Source organism: Orcinus orca, chromosome 2, assembly GCF_937001465.1.
Source record: "Orcinus orca chromosome 2, mOrcOrc1.1, whole genome shotgun sequence".
In the NCBI taxonomy this organism is placed as follows: domain Eukaryota; kingdom Metazoa; phylum Chordata; class Mammalia; order Artiodactyla; family Delphinidae; genus Orcinus; species Orcinus orca.
The window spans coordinates 99,536,557-99,551,495 of record NC_064560.1 but is presented as its reverse complement, the minus strand read 5'-3'; the positions used below and the strand labels follow the sequence as shown (position 1 = coordinate 99,551,495).

General features: G+C 39.2%; 2 protein-coding genes across 8 annotated transcripts in view; one reads left to right on the top strand and one right to left on the bottom strand.

Moving 5' to 3' along the window:
- SLTM (SAFB like transcription modulator) overlaps positions 1-14,266 on the bottom strand; it is a 44,571-nt gene extending 30,305 nt beyond the window's left edge. For 2 of the 7 annotated variants that reach the window (XM_004274681.4, XM_004274682.4), the window contains exons 1-3: positions 13,990-14,266; positions 12,944-13,031; positions 2,010-2,074 (exon numbers count right to left, since the gene is read on the bottom strand). In XM_004274681.4, coding sequence (XP_004274729.1) covers positions 2,010-2,074; positions 12,944-13,031; positions 13,990-14,151 — 315 coding nt within the window. In that variant the 5' untranslated portion in view covers positions 14,152-14,266. The remainder of the gene's footprint in view (positions 1-2,009; positions 2,075-12,943; positions 13,032-13,989) is intronic. The other 5 variants (XM_033437031.2, XM_033437033.2, XM_033437032.2 and 2 more) reach the window with 4 other exon arrangements.
- Positions 14,267-14,287: 21 nt separating this feature from the next.
- Positions 14,288-14,939, top strand: part of RNF111 (ring finger protein 111) — a 111,643-nt gene continuing 110,991 nt past the window's right edge. The window contains exon 1 of the mRNA XM_033437018.2: positions 14,288-14,447. The gene's annotated coding sequence lies outside the window, so the exon portion shown is untranslated. The remainder of the gene's footprint in view (positions 14,448-14,939) is intronic.

Genomic DNA, 14,939 nt, shown 5'->3' with positions numbered 1-14,939 from the left:
AATGTGCCTAGTTCCCTCTTTGATTAACTGCAGAGAAAGCGTTGAAAGCAACGAACATCCCTTCCTCCTTTCCTATTCTCATGGTACATCTAGCAGATTTAACAAAAAGTTTCTGAGTTAAAAGGGGAAAAGTGCAGGGGTATAACTATTAATCATTCATAGCTGAACTGCAATGAGTGAATAGAAATTTCTGGTGGGCACCGAGAAGAAATACGATTGTTTTGGAATATGGAGTGCTTGGGGAGCAGGGCGTCTCTGGGACAGAGGTTTAACCAGCTTCACTACCTATGGGTGGAGGAACGTAGGGGATTGAAAATGGAGTAGGTGGTTGGTTATATGATGGTGGAAGAATAGGTGCAAAACAAAAGAAAATCACAAGGGAAGTCACTGAGGGAACTTCATCTACTCTGAAGTGCCAACTTTGACCATTCTCCTCACCTATAAGTAGAAGTAATTCCCATAGTATTCATATATCTAAGCAATAGGTGATATTTACCCACCACTACTGTATAAATTCCAAAACTGCCAACTCTGAGAAACAGGGAAAGCATATTCACTTAATTTCTATCAAATTCATCACATACGCGGATACTTCCAAAGGGAAAAAGAAATATAAAGAGAGTGAAGATATATTTAAATAGTATTTTTTTAAAAGCTCTTTTGTTCTTCTAGACATTATGAGACCAGGTTCATTTAATAATTACACAAAGGCAACCTCTGCAGTACATATAAGAGACAGCAATATTACATCTCGTAATGTTTCAAACGACTGAAACATTTTTATGAACTGAAGAGCTGAAAGGAAGTTAGAAATGTGAAAACTAAAAGGGTTTTTACTAAGTCACAATGCTTTTCCAGCTTATGGGTAATTTTGGCTTAATCATGCACTCACTAGTGAAGATAACTAGAGAAAATAAGAGCAAAGGAACAAACCTAATGGAAGATATACCACAAGGATAAAAGAACACAAAGACTGAAGAGTTCTTAAATGCTCAAACGAAAGCTGGTTACAGACATGCAATCATCAATTTTAATGGATCCCTAAGCAAACATTTCCTAAACTATCTGACTGCAGGGCTAACTCCTCAACCAAACATCTCTTTCTCTCTGTGCCTGCCCTCAAAGTGCAAGATACAAAGCGTTGAGACACATGGTGCTGTGTGGCTAGTGTGTGTATAACGTAGGGAGGGTAGAGAGCTAGACCGTAGGAGAGATGGGTGGGTGAATGGACATGAGCTGGCTTCATGGTGGAGCACACAGACATCCCAAGATGTTATGGCAATATGGCCTAACTGTACACAGAAAATGGAAATATATGGGGTGTAAATGTACATAAGTTAAGAGGAACTATGCTCATTAAATAACTCCTGCAAATGCCACACTACCTAAGATCTAATGATCAGTAAATAGCAGATCACACTTCATTAAAATGAAAACAACAACAAAAAATCTAACTATGATTAAAAATAACAGTAATATAGAACTGCCACAACCTCAATTAAAATTAAAATACTTCATATTTCTGGTTGGTCAGTTTTAAAGTACATTCTTTTTTAGCCAATAAAGACCTGGCTTATCTTTAAAGGGCAAAACAAATTTCTTAATCTGATCTTCACCAAGTAGCAACACATCAGCAACTCTCTCCATTTTAGGGACTACATTTTTCTAAGTTCTGTTTGTTATATACGAAAGCTAATGCGATGGGCAGTACCTTGTCCAGGAACTAAGATAACAATTGTCCTGTAGCTGTTCCTCTGGCCCCTATGTCTCAGATTTCTACTTAAATGCTCTGACAAACATTTTTTGCTTTGTCTCATTTAACTAAAGATAAAGTTATTTATTATATTTCTCAACTATGAGAATTAATAAGATTGACAATATTACATAAGTCTCTATCATTATTTTACCTACATATTTCAGTGTCTATTGTTCAAGTAAAATGCATGAATTCATCATGCAAAATGCTAGGCTCAAAATAAACATCTTAACCTGTGTAATTAACACTTTACCTTGACAAAAGCATCATCTTCCACAGAAGCATCTCCACTCAACTCATCTGCTTCCTGTTTTTTACCTGCGAAAGAAGGAAAATGGGCTAACAACCAATATTTTATTACTTCAAAAGCAAAAAACATTCAGAGAAGTTTACCCCGAGGTACCACTCTCCACTCCCAAATCATCTGACAAAGCTAATGCCAACTGCTTATAAACCACCTGGCCACAGCTGTCCCAAACAAAAAAAAAGCTTTATTAACAATGACATGCTGTTTCATTTCACTAAAATAAACTGTACAATTAATCCTACATATGAACCCATCATCTTAACCGACTTGACATATGAGGTACATTTTTTACACCACTCAAATTCTCTACCTCCAATTCTCCCGGAAGTAGCAGCACCTTTCAACAGTTCTCTCCTATTTGTATACATAACCAGACATCTGATAGCTAAATTCAAGACTCATATCCCCCATAAAGCCTTCCCTAAGTTCTCCTTGTCAACAAGCTTTCTCTAAAATAAAATTCTCACACTTGACACCTCACAATCCATCAGCTGATTAGATATTGCCTTGTAGTCTCAAGTACATCTTGCTTCACCACTTAAAAAAATACCTTAAGTACAGTGACTGCTTTTATGCTTATTTTGTGTTTCTCCAAAGGCCTAAATATAAATAGCGCTGGGCGCTTAACATAATGACTGATTTAACTGATTTAAGGCAAGTAGAAATTACTTCAGACCAAAAACTGTTAAGAGCTTCTAGATAGACTACAGGCCTCCCTGACCTCATCTTCAAAACTTTGCAAACTGGTGGTTGGAATTTTAAAAATGTTTTCCACATCAGAAAAAAAAAAGTTTTCCACAGAGCCAAAGCTAAAAGTTTGTGTTTTCAAGCTAGTCCACAAAAATCTACTAGTTAAATAACCCATAATGTATCAGAAATGCTGTAAAAAAAAAAAAAAAAAAATCACAGCTGCTAAAATTTTACTATTAAATTTTAAAATTTTTACTGATTTTGAGAGGTTAATGATTCTTTCCTGAGGCTAACTAATCAACCTTTCCTTTGCGTAAAACAGGCGTTGCCATGTCTCAAGCTTCCATGACCCCCAGAGTAGAGGGTTTAGTTGTGAGGTAACTGTAAGAAAAAAGTTAGGATGCCTCCCTTTCCCATGTCTCCTCACCAGCTCCTATCTTCCATCTACCCCCAATTTGAAATCCTTTCCATGAATGAGAGATAAAAAGTGAAACAAGGGCTTCCCTGGTGGCGCAGTGGTTGAGAGTCCGCCTGCCGATGCAGGGGACGCGGGTTCGTGCTCTGGTCCGGGAAGATCCCACATGCCGCGGAGCGGCTGGGCCCGTGAGCCATGGCCGCTGAGCCTGCGCGTCCGGAGCCTGTGCTCCGCAACGGGAGAGGCCACAACAGTGAGAGGCCCGCGTACCCCAAAAAGAAAAAAAAAAAAAGTGAAACAAGACACTGGTCCTTTCCAAATACGTGAAAAGATTAAGAGTAAAGAGTTTTCTTTTATCCACTGAGGTAAAAGAGGTCTTCGTGTCCCTGAGGGCTTGTGTGAATCAAAAGAGAAACAAAATGTTGAGCTTAGTGGTATTTGTATTTTAGAGAACATACAAATTAGAAGTTACTACAAGGGCAACAAGAGAGCTGTTCCTTCCTTACAAAAGAAAACAGTATCAGGTGAGAAAGAGCTCACTAAACTGTTTTATCACGTTTAGAGAAAGTTCCATAATATAAAAACTTTAAAGATGCTACCTTTGAGAAGAAATAAGCTTTTTAAAACTATAGGATTGGGACTTCCTAGTGGTCCAGTGGTAAAGAATCTGCCTTCTAATGCAGGGGACGAGGGTTTGATCCCTGGTCAGGGAAGTAAGACCCCACACGCCACGGGGCAACTAAGCCCACATGCCACAACTACTGAGCTGGCGCGCCACAGCTACTGAGCTGGCGCACCTCAACTAGAGCCCGCGTGTCACAAAGTACAGAGCCCATGCACCACAACTACAGACCCCATGGCCCTGAAGCTCGTGCACCACAACGAAGAGCCACAGGGCTCAACGAAGATCCCGCGTGCCGCAACTAAGACCCAACGCAGCCAAAAATAAATTAAATAAATAAATAAAATAAAACTATAGGATTCCACCCCCCAACACACACACCACCAAATAACCTATAGAGTAGAGCTTTTGGGTGAACTCCTTCAGATCATTTGCAAATATTATTTACTCTTCACAAATATAAAATGCTTTACAATTTGCAAAGCGCTTTATTTTTTTAATTTATTTTATTATATTTTATTTTTGGCTGCATGGGGTCTTCATTGCTGTGCACGGGCTTTCTCTAGTTGTGGCGAGTGAGGGCTACTCTTCGTTGCAGTGTGTGGGCTTCTCACTGCAGTGGCTTCTCTTGTTGCGGAGCACGGGCTCTAGGCGTGCAGGCTTCAGTAGCTGTAGCTCGCATGCTCTAGAGCGCAGGCTCAGCAGTTGTGGCTCACGTGCCTAACCGCTCTGCAGTATGGGGGAATCTTCCCAGACCAGGGCTCAAACGCGTGTCCCCTGCATTGGCAGGTGGATTCTTAACCACTGCGCCACCAGGGAAGTCCCGCAAAGCACTTAGAAAAAAAAGGTCAACTGATTTTTCCTAGCACCCCATGGTACATAGGGCCGGTAATCACAACTTTACAAAAGAGAAAACGAACCCGAGGTTATACAGCTTGCCCAAAGCTAGTAAATGGCATTGTCAGAACTGGAAGCCAAGGCTTCTCTTTTCCAGTCTTAAATTCTTTCCACTTCATCTTACTATGACCTACTTAAAAGACATTATTCTAGTAAGCAGTGGTTAATTAACTCAATTTACAGATACCATCTTTGAAATGGCAGCCCTCATCATAATGACAAGCTACATCACTATCCATGGTGAGTTTCACTTGCCTTAGTTTACTTAAAGGAAAACCAAATTACACTACATCAACCAAAACAACAACAGCAGTCACTACCACTGCTTAAGCAGCTTCCACAGTGCAGACACTAGGATAAATGCTTCATATGTATTAATGCATTTATTTTATCCTCTTAACTAGCCCCATTTTACAAAACAGGAAACTAATGCTGAAAAGTTAATCAGATTACAAAGTTAGTAAGGGTAGTGCTTCAGTTTAATCCCAGGCCTATTCCCACTCCTCAAAAACCACAAAACCATTGATGTTCAAGTAGCTACAATGTGCCAGTTGTTAAAAATGTTATCTCTTTTAGCATGAACACAGGCTCCACAAGCCACATCCATAAAATTTTAAAATGTGAGAGTCACAGAAATTACGTAACTTGCCCCATGACAAACAGGCAACAAGAGGCAGAGGTACACAAAAAGGTCCAAGTTTGCTATCCCTTATTGTTTTTAACAGATGTAGCACATGAAAGCACTGGACACAATGTGTCATAAGCTTGTAAGCATAAAAACCACAAGGAGGAGATTTTCAAACATACAGTGATGAAACTTTAATAATAACCTGATAGGTACATAATATTTAAGAAAACTGACATTTCACACACTAGTTTTTGACTCCTCTCATGATCTGTAACTCTGCACTTGTTTACACATGATGAATTAGAAACTATACTGTAATTTCTTCCTTTATGAAAAAAAGTATCACCCCTCCACCATACAAAAATAATTCACATCTTAAAAAGCTATGATGTTCATCATCCAGCCCAGAACCTAGTACAATGCTATATAATAAGTAGATACTCAAGCATTATATATATCCTGACTGATAATGGTGTAGGTTATAGGTTGGATGCTAGCAGTAAACAAGGTCTGGATTTCTATTCAGAATTTCTATCAGCCCTCACTGGGACAAAGGTAAGACGTGACATGCCAGTCAAACTAGCATCATGTGCAACCCCATCCTGTCAGTAAGGACTGTAAACTCCAACTTTAACGATGTTACAAAGTACATCGACAGATTCCTAACTTTTATGATGTCACAGATAAGAAATAACTTAAAAGAAAAATCAAATCCCACTTAATTCAACAAGCACACCAGCTTAGGCACATTTTTGTACAGTCAGTAATCATTTATACCCCATATCCCATTTAAGCCTGTGCTATGAAAGCTCCTACAACAAACTAATAAATGAATCTTTTGTCCTTCAGGGAATCTGGCATATACCACAGAAATGGGAACTGGTCCAAAGCAAAGTAGCACCACCAGGATGAGGAAGCTAACTGAAAGTGCAATGTAGTCGGAAGCCTAACTTTAATGCTCTGAGGAACAAAACTAGAAAATAAACTGAGTAGTAAAGATAGTCTGAATAGCAAAATAGAAACTGGAAGCAAAATTACTTATCACATCTCAAACTATCATAGTAGTAACATATAGTTATTTTGAAATTTCACTGCAATGATTTTAGGGTCAAAAGTAAAAATGTATACACCAAAGGAAGACGACACTAGAATACCTCCTTAATTATGCAGCATTGTTTTTATGGGTCCACAAATCCTTAGTGAAACCACTGGGTCAGACATGTTTCAGAACTGTCAGATTTTAAGAGAGTACAATAGTGTCTATACCATGTGTTAATTTAAACCTCCCAGTGGCTTCTGGAACAGCTTCTCTCAATCAATCACGGAAACATTTGTGCAATGAAATATATGAATATTAACATCAATTAGGATAAACCAAGACTATAAGTAGCCTCACTTTTGCCACCAAACTTAAGAAAAAACTTCATTTTCAGAATGTTTGTATTTCAGAGTTAACAATAAAGAATTTTGGATGGCAATTAGGTTTTCTTCTTCAAAGGCAAACTGGTCCTTACAAGGTTTGGTAATTTTCCTTTTCAAGTTCAGAAATACCTCCAGAAACAAAATGAAACAAAAAATCCACTTAACAAGTAGATTTTAAAGTAAGTTTGCCAAAAAAATTTTGTGGCTGAGTAACTTTTCCCCTAAACATTTACAGAAGCTATGAAACGTTAGAAAATGTTCAGTCATAAAATTTCTGTTGGATAAGAGGGGGGAAGACTCAGAGACCAGGCCAAACTGAACAACACTGATGATTCCAGCAACAACCTCTCCTCAACTGTATGAAATCTTAAAATAATCACGTACTATGCCTTGTGTTAACCATTTGCATATGTGTTTTAGTCTCTCTTCTATTAAAATGGTATTTCACTAATGAAATCAGTTTTCTAAAAGGCTTTGCACACTGTCGTAAACATAGCAGCCATCCAATAGGTCATTTTATTATTTTTTAAAAATCTACCATAAAGATATTTCATACTCATTATAATAAAATAAATCTGGAACACACCAAATGTATATTTTTTAAAATCTCTTAACTGTGTCACTAAAGACAACCAAACTGAACATCCACACACACTTGTGAGCATTTGCACAAGACTTTAAAAGGCAGCAAGAATGTAACTTGAGTTCTTAACAGATTACTTTTCTATCCTATCAGTAAGAAACTAGCACTGCTTAGCTCAGCATTATTGTGAGCATCAAATAAAGCAATGTGAAAGTGTTTTGAAAACTGTAACAGAGAACTAATTGCAAACTGACAGGCAGAAAGAGATGAATGAAAATGATGCTAGGTTTTAAGCAGTAATCTAGAGCAGCCAGTGGTTCTTAACCCTAGCTGCATGCGAATCACCTGGGGAACTTTTAGAAAATACTGATTCCTGGGCCCCCAACAGAGTAACCAAAACCAACTCTCTGGGGGCAGGAGCATGGTATCTGTATTTTTTTGTTTTGTTTTGTTTTGTTTGCGGTACGCTGGCCTCTCATCATTGTGGCTTCTCCCGTTGCAGAGCACAGGCTCCGGACGCGCAGGCTCAGCGGCCATGGCTCACGGGCCCAGCCGCTCCGCGGCATGTGGGATCTTCCCGGACCGGGGAACGAACCCGTGGTCCCCTGCATCGGCAGGCGGACTCTCAACCACTGCGCCACCAGGGAAGCCCAGGTATCTGTATTTTTAAAAACTCAAATGACTCTAATGTAGAGCAGACTGAGCATAACTGAAGAAGTTGGAGTGAGAAGAACATAAAAGGTTACCGTTTTCAGATTCTCCAGACTAGAAAAAATTTAAATTCTACCTAGCTTCAACAAAACACCTTGAGTAGGTATGAACCGGTATTAATTCTCAACAAGGTTAAAAAAAAAAAAAAAAAAAAAACCTTAAACATAAACCTCCTATGAGTACATGCACATGTACGTATATACCTTAGATCATGTTATCTGTGATAAAATCCGAGTGGTGGAATTACGGGCAATTTTCACTTTTTTGTACTTTTCTGGATTATCTAATTTTTAAAATGAAAACATTTCACTTTTATAATCTGGAAAACAATTTGTAAAGCCATAATACAAACTACTATTCCAGGTTACCAGAACTGCCACATAAGGCTAACTCGGGCTGTGGAGTTTATGGTGTGAATGGTTAACTCCCAGAATTGCACCACACCGAGGCCCTTTTATTGTAATGTGTGAGAACTAACTTATAGTTGATTAAATAAATCAGCAAATTTCAGCCTTAAACCCTAAGCCATTGTTCAGTCTCTTCATTAAAGTCATTTCTGATGCCACCAACTGATAATAATGACTGCTTTTTCCTCTAATTCCTGGACAATTCTCACTTTATTTTACATGAGTTCATGAAAGAGAAGAAAAAGTCTGAAGTCTTCTGTCCTTAATTCAAAATGCCTAGGAGATGAATGACATGGGAGAAAGACACTGTCATAAAGTACTAGAAAATTTTATCTATCTCCCCACCAGGATCCTTGACACACACCATATTTGACACAATAAAATAGCTGAAAAAAGTACAAAAGTGCTTTGGTGATAAACATAATCCACTATATACAACTGCATAAGTCAAATGCAGGTTTTAATGGCTGAGGTAAAAGGGCCTGATTTTGTGAAATGAAAATGACATACACAACTTCTGAGGTTGGACAATATTCCAGCAAAAGTTATGAGGCTTTCCAACACAGCAACAACTTGGTGAGGGATAAAAGGCGAGTGCCATGATTCACATACTCTAAAAGTAAGTACATTTCACAATCAGTGTTTAAGGAGAAGCCACTAGTGCTGTTGAGAAAAGCACCTTAAAAAGGAAAACTGTTTGGAAAATAGTAAAGACTATTAATCTCTGATTGACTGCTGCCTACAAAGAAATATGCAATTAAAATAAGCACCAAAAGAAATATTTTTAAAAGCAGTTGTTAAGAAAGTCATCATATGGCCCTCAGTATTCATTCAACAAACCTGTTATGTGCCAAGCAATATGCTAGGCATTACAGAGATTAATGTAAATAAAAGATTATGTCCTCACCCCCACAAAGCTTCTAGCCCAGTGGGTACCCAAAAAAGATTTATGACAATTTTGTCCCCAAAATGTTTCTCAATGCCACAGTTCTGATTAAAGTTTCCTTAACATCCAAACATACAACAGTTTAAAAAAAAAGCAAGCATTACAGTGCACTGACACTAAATTATATGAAATTCATTTTATGTGGTTGATTACTATATTCTTATTTGGCATACAAATTTTAGAAAGCTTTACACAGTAAACATGTAATTAATTATACTGAGTGTGGTACTTTCCACACATAATCAGGCATTATGTTTGGATAAACCTGCAACCCGAAAATATGCTTGTTTCTATAGTGGGGACAAAACAGATTTTATATAGCAGTTTGAATCTTTTTTAAACCTGCAAGTACTGTAAGTGAGTTTCAATTTGGTAAGTACTGATTACATATACTTCTGAATATTGCACTGATTAACTACTTAAAGTAACTTTGGCTGAAGTTTAGAGGTGACTCGAAAGGTTGAATATCCAAAAGAATGATATGCTGTTTACAGGTGAACCGAAAGAAAGTTTACATCTATAATCTCTAAAAGAAGCTAATGAGGAGTTAGCTTTACCTGTTTAACCACTTTCTTAACACACACCCAAATGATGACAGTAACTCTCACTGGTGAAGCGCTCTTCTAGGTTACTTATTAAAAATTTCATAGCAAAGAGAATGTGAAAAGACTCAGAAGTGAGAACCAATCTAAGCTTAAAATTTCACCCCACTAACTCTATGCAAATAGATTTTACAAATATGTTAACCATAAATATTAGGACCCGCTATAACATTATCAACATTTGTTACAAGTTTGTGAGTTTGTGCTTGTAATAACAGCATTTTTAAAAATATTCTACAATATACTTAAGAATGCAGATTCCTTTTCCTCTAATCTGTCAAAACATAATCATTTTAACACAAAAAAATTGTTTGAGAAATAGTGACCCTGCACTTATAAGAGAACGAACTTAATATTTCACCTAAGTAACTTTTCAAGACCCATGAAGCTTCTCTTGCCTTATCATTCAACATCATTTAATTTTATTGCTACATTAAGCCACATCATCATAAGAATTATTTATTTTGCCTAACAAGCTATTAAATGTGGTGTCTTGCTGTTGTCTACATGACTGCCTCTAAGTAATCCCTTTCTTTATTCTTATCCTTTTCTAGTATTCCCAGCTAAAGATATCCATACTGACTGAGGACCTATGAGTTTTCCTGTTCCTTCCTTATACATCTATTTTAGCTAAAAAAAGAATTTTTCTTCTGGCTCCTAGCTACATATAATTATTAAATTTCAGAATTAAGAGACCCTTACAGATGGTCTAGTAAATTTTCCAATTTTATAAAAAGGAAGTATACCCATTGAAGGAAAAGTAGTATGACTAAGATGCAATTACTTTTAAGATAGATACTGCTAAGTGAAACAAGATGTGACAAAAAGAACATCATATTACAATACTATTTAATTTCTTGAATCCTTAGTTTTAAAAATCTGTTAATTATTAATATTTTTTAAAGTTTCCCTATTCAAATTTGATGTCTAAAAATTATTTTTAAACTTAATTTAAAATTTAAAATAATCTTACTTATAAGCATCTTAACTGTAAATTAATTCAAACTAGGTTCTTAGTTTGGGATTTACATTATGTTCTTTCTCATTCACAGGATTTTCAGAACAATGATAAATGGAACTCAAGGAGACAAGAGCTATTTATCACATATGTCCCAGAATGAGTCTCATGAAGTACTCAGTTGTAGTGTGCTGCAGACACACACTTAATGTTACGACTCCTGACTAAATACTACAAGATACCTTAACATCAGAGTTATGGAAAAATTAAATTTCAAGTATCCTTATAATCCATATAAGAGGAAAAAATTAACATACTTTTATATATATATATATATACACACACATACATACATACACATATACATGTGTATACTGAAAAACTTCTTAAAACGGTATATTGCTGAATTTATTGCTAAAGGTAGGATGAGTGAAGTTCCTAATGACTAAAAAAGAAAGGGATACACAGAGAAATTAAAAGTAGGTGAGAATGAATAAATCAAATGAGATTTACTTTACATGCTAAAATCAGTAATCAGCTTAAATATAAATTTGGGACCATGATTAATACATAACATCTATCAAACTACCACAATATGCTAAATAAATGACATGAATCAAAATCATTATAAGAAATCACAATAAGAAACATGGTTAATTCCTGATGTACTTATTTCTGAATTTTTTATGCTTCCTCATTTTGAAATTGCCTCTGAGTTTGTCAGCAGAGGCTTCTCAACACAAGCTTCTCTAACACAGGGAAATGTATCTCTCAAAGTGATACACTGAGTTAAGAATTACATTAAAAGCCACAGATTTTCAAGATAACTTTGTTACTCCTCTAAACACCATTTCTACCTCTGCCATTCCCATCCCATCCAGAAAATGCTTCTTTGCCCTTTTCAATTTCCTTTGGCACAAATAGGGCACTCTTGCAAACCTACAAAAACTCTCAGTGAGATGGCATCAGGATGTGCCTGGTCCCAATACTCATGCAGATTGCTTAAGATCAAACTTGACTATTTCCTTCTTTTCAAGGTTAATCCATTCAACCATTTTACTCTAGTTCCATCAATCTGGTCTACAGCAGAGAGTAGCACTTAGGATCACTTAAAGCAGTAAAGAGTGTTAGGTTTTTAAAATGCTGCAGCTGCCTGGAACTTGCATGTAGGTACCAGGATCCAGATACCCACATCATGCCCACCCTCTGACATTGTCCTTATAGGACTGAGGGAGAAATCCGTAATTATTCAAGTAAGTATTTCACTTACCAGAACCTTTCAAATATATCTAAGTCTCATTTATATTGTTAAAATGTTAATTTAAAACAACCTTTACCTATTCATTAAATCACCATATCCTAGAAATATATTCTGGCCTACTTTAAAAGTTATAAAATCGAAATCATTAACATATCCCTATAACTTAAAACTTTTTATTTTTAAGCTAATTAGTCATGGATTTTTTTCCCTACCTTGTTAGTATGATTGGTAAAGGTCTTTTTGAATTTCACTGAAAATTAGAATGTTTAATGGCATAAATGCAAAATTAAGTTCACCAAATCAAACAAAATACTAAACACAAAGGTTATAAAATTTTAATATACTAGAGAAAACAGCAAGGAGCCAAGGTGAAAGATTTGGTAGGAATTCCATCAATACTCTGCCAATTGTGGGGCAAGGTAGACATGTATTAAACCGTATTTTACTCTTCAGGTCTTCACACTATGAAGGAAGAAATATTATGGAACTTGACTTTGTAATTTTTTCAGAAGCAAGAAAGAAGTGGTCTCACTTTCAGGTCAGCTTCAGCCAAATCTTAAGGGCTACTAGTCACCCAAAGCCTGGCAACTGTAACTTTTCTTCCTTGACCCAACAAGGCAGAGTGCCAGAGGGAAATAGCAAAGAGTAGCACTATATAAACAGGGCAAGTGGCACAAGAGCAGAGGCAAGTTATATAACCAAAATATATTTTAAAATATGTTTATAACTCGTAACAACCTTTGCCTTTGGTTGGTTTCTTGTTTGGAGTATCAGTTGAAACAGTTAATTCAATATTATCTGGATCGCCTCCTTCCTCTTCAATAGCCTACATTAGAAAGAGAAGTTAATATGCTACACAGTCTATCTAAACTTATTTTAAAAAACGAAATGAAAAAAAAAATTAGCAAACCTCAAGCCTCAAGACATTAGAATTGCCAGTCATTTCATAAACCAACCTCACAAAGGAGCAATTAAACTACACGAGTGAGAGAAACTTTCAGGAGGAAATATCATTAGGTATCAAAATCACATGGAGTTTTACATATTACCCAGTCGAGAAAATTAACTAACACATATTATCATTCTGAACAAAAGTCTAAATATTCTCGATTGCAGCAAAGTTGCTAGCTACGAAAGTAAAGAACTAAAAGGAGCTTTCCTAATTTCTATAGTACAAACTTATTTCTCCTCTACTACAATTCCAACGCTCACTCAAACCAGAAAGATAATCAGGGAAGAAAAAGATTATTGCGCTAATGCAAAAACTGAAAACCCAGCGGAAAACAAACCCTTTCTCTTACCCACCCATCAACTCCCACTACCAATTACCCCCCAATATGGGGAGGAAACGGTTGGACACAATTAAATAGTAACTTCGCAGAAGTCACCAAAGTAACCAGTCCCTACGAGGCCAAGAAATGCACGCGCTCACTATCGCTAAAGGCTGGGGACCGAGCGCCTCCCGGGTCTCCACGATCGCCCTTGGGAGGCCGCGCCGGCCGTCCGCAGCCTGGCAGAGACGTCCCGGGGGAGGCAGGGGTGCGCTGGGCTGCGGCGGCCGGTCCCGGGCGGCTCGCGGGCCCCTCGCAGGCCAGGCCCGGCGCGCGGGGGCGGGGGCGCCGCGAGAGGGTCCTCGCCCTCCCGCGCGCGCGGGCGCCGCCCGGGACCTCCCCACCTCGCCGCCCCGCGGGCCCCGGCGGCTGCGAGCGGACGGGGGCTGCGGCGGAAGTGGGGGCTCCGAGGCGCGGCCTAAGCTCGCCTTCCCGGACCTAGCCGGGCCTCACCTGCTTGAGTCGGGAAACGAGCACAGTCTTGACTCCGGTGATGTCCAGGTTCCGCCGTTTCAGCTCGGACTTGAGATCGATGACCCGCAGATCGGTGATCTTTTTACCTTCCGCCTGACCTGAGGCGGCCGAGGCTGCCACAGCACCGGTAGCGGCAGCCATTTTAGAAGAACAGCGCGCTGCCTAGGCAGCGAGTGATCTGCAGGGCGGCGGCAGCAGCTCCAACTTCAACTCAGGCCTCGCCGGCCGCCGGCGCCGCACAGCGCTGCGCACAATGAGCCACTAGCCCCGCCCCCTGTCCGCCACCCCGGCGCAACCTGCAGCCTCAACCAGCACCCGGATGAGGGGCGCGCGTGCGCACTGGCGGGAGGCGGGGGATGGCGCCCAGCGCGCGCTGCGGAGCCGGACGCTGCCACCTGGGCGGTGCGACCACCCCCCAGCCTTGCGTGGACTGGGAGGTCAGGCGCGTTCAACGGCACCAACGTCCGCCGTGCCGCGGTTCCCCACCGCTTCGTTAGCCATTTTCTGGAAGTGTCTCGAGTCTTGAGCAACAGCAGTGCGCTGGGCACTGTCGGCATAGATAGTGCGCGCGTCACTCAACGCAAACCAAGGGGCGTGTGCGCGTCCTAAACCTCTTCCAGGGGAATACTTTATCGGTTCTGCTGAATAATCGAAAAACTGTGGCCACTGTGCACGAACTAACTAGGTTCCCCGAGTTCTGTTGGAAGGCCGGAAAGAAACGCTGGGGCGGTTAATATAAAGAGTATAAAGGGTTATAAGAATATAATAGGGCTGGCCTGTGTGACAAGTCCCACTAGCTGTCTCGGGAAAACATGCCTTTGCTCAAGAGAATTAGTCTATTCTAGGGCTGCCCATCTCACTGAAAAAGCAGGACAACTTCCCTTCTGCACTGGCCTCAGTTTGCCATCCTCTCCGGGGGTCCTGATGGC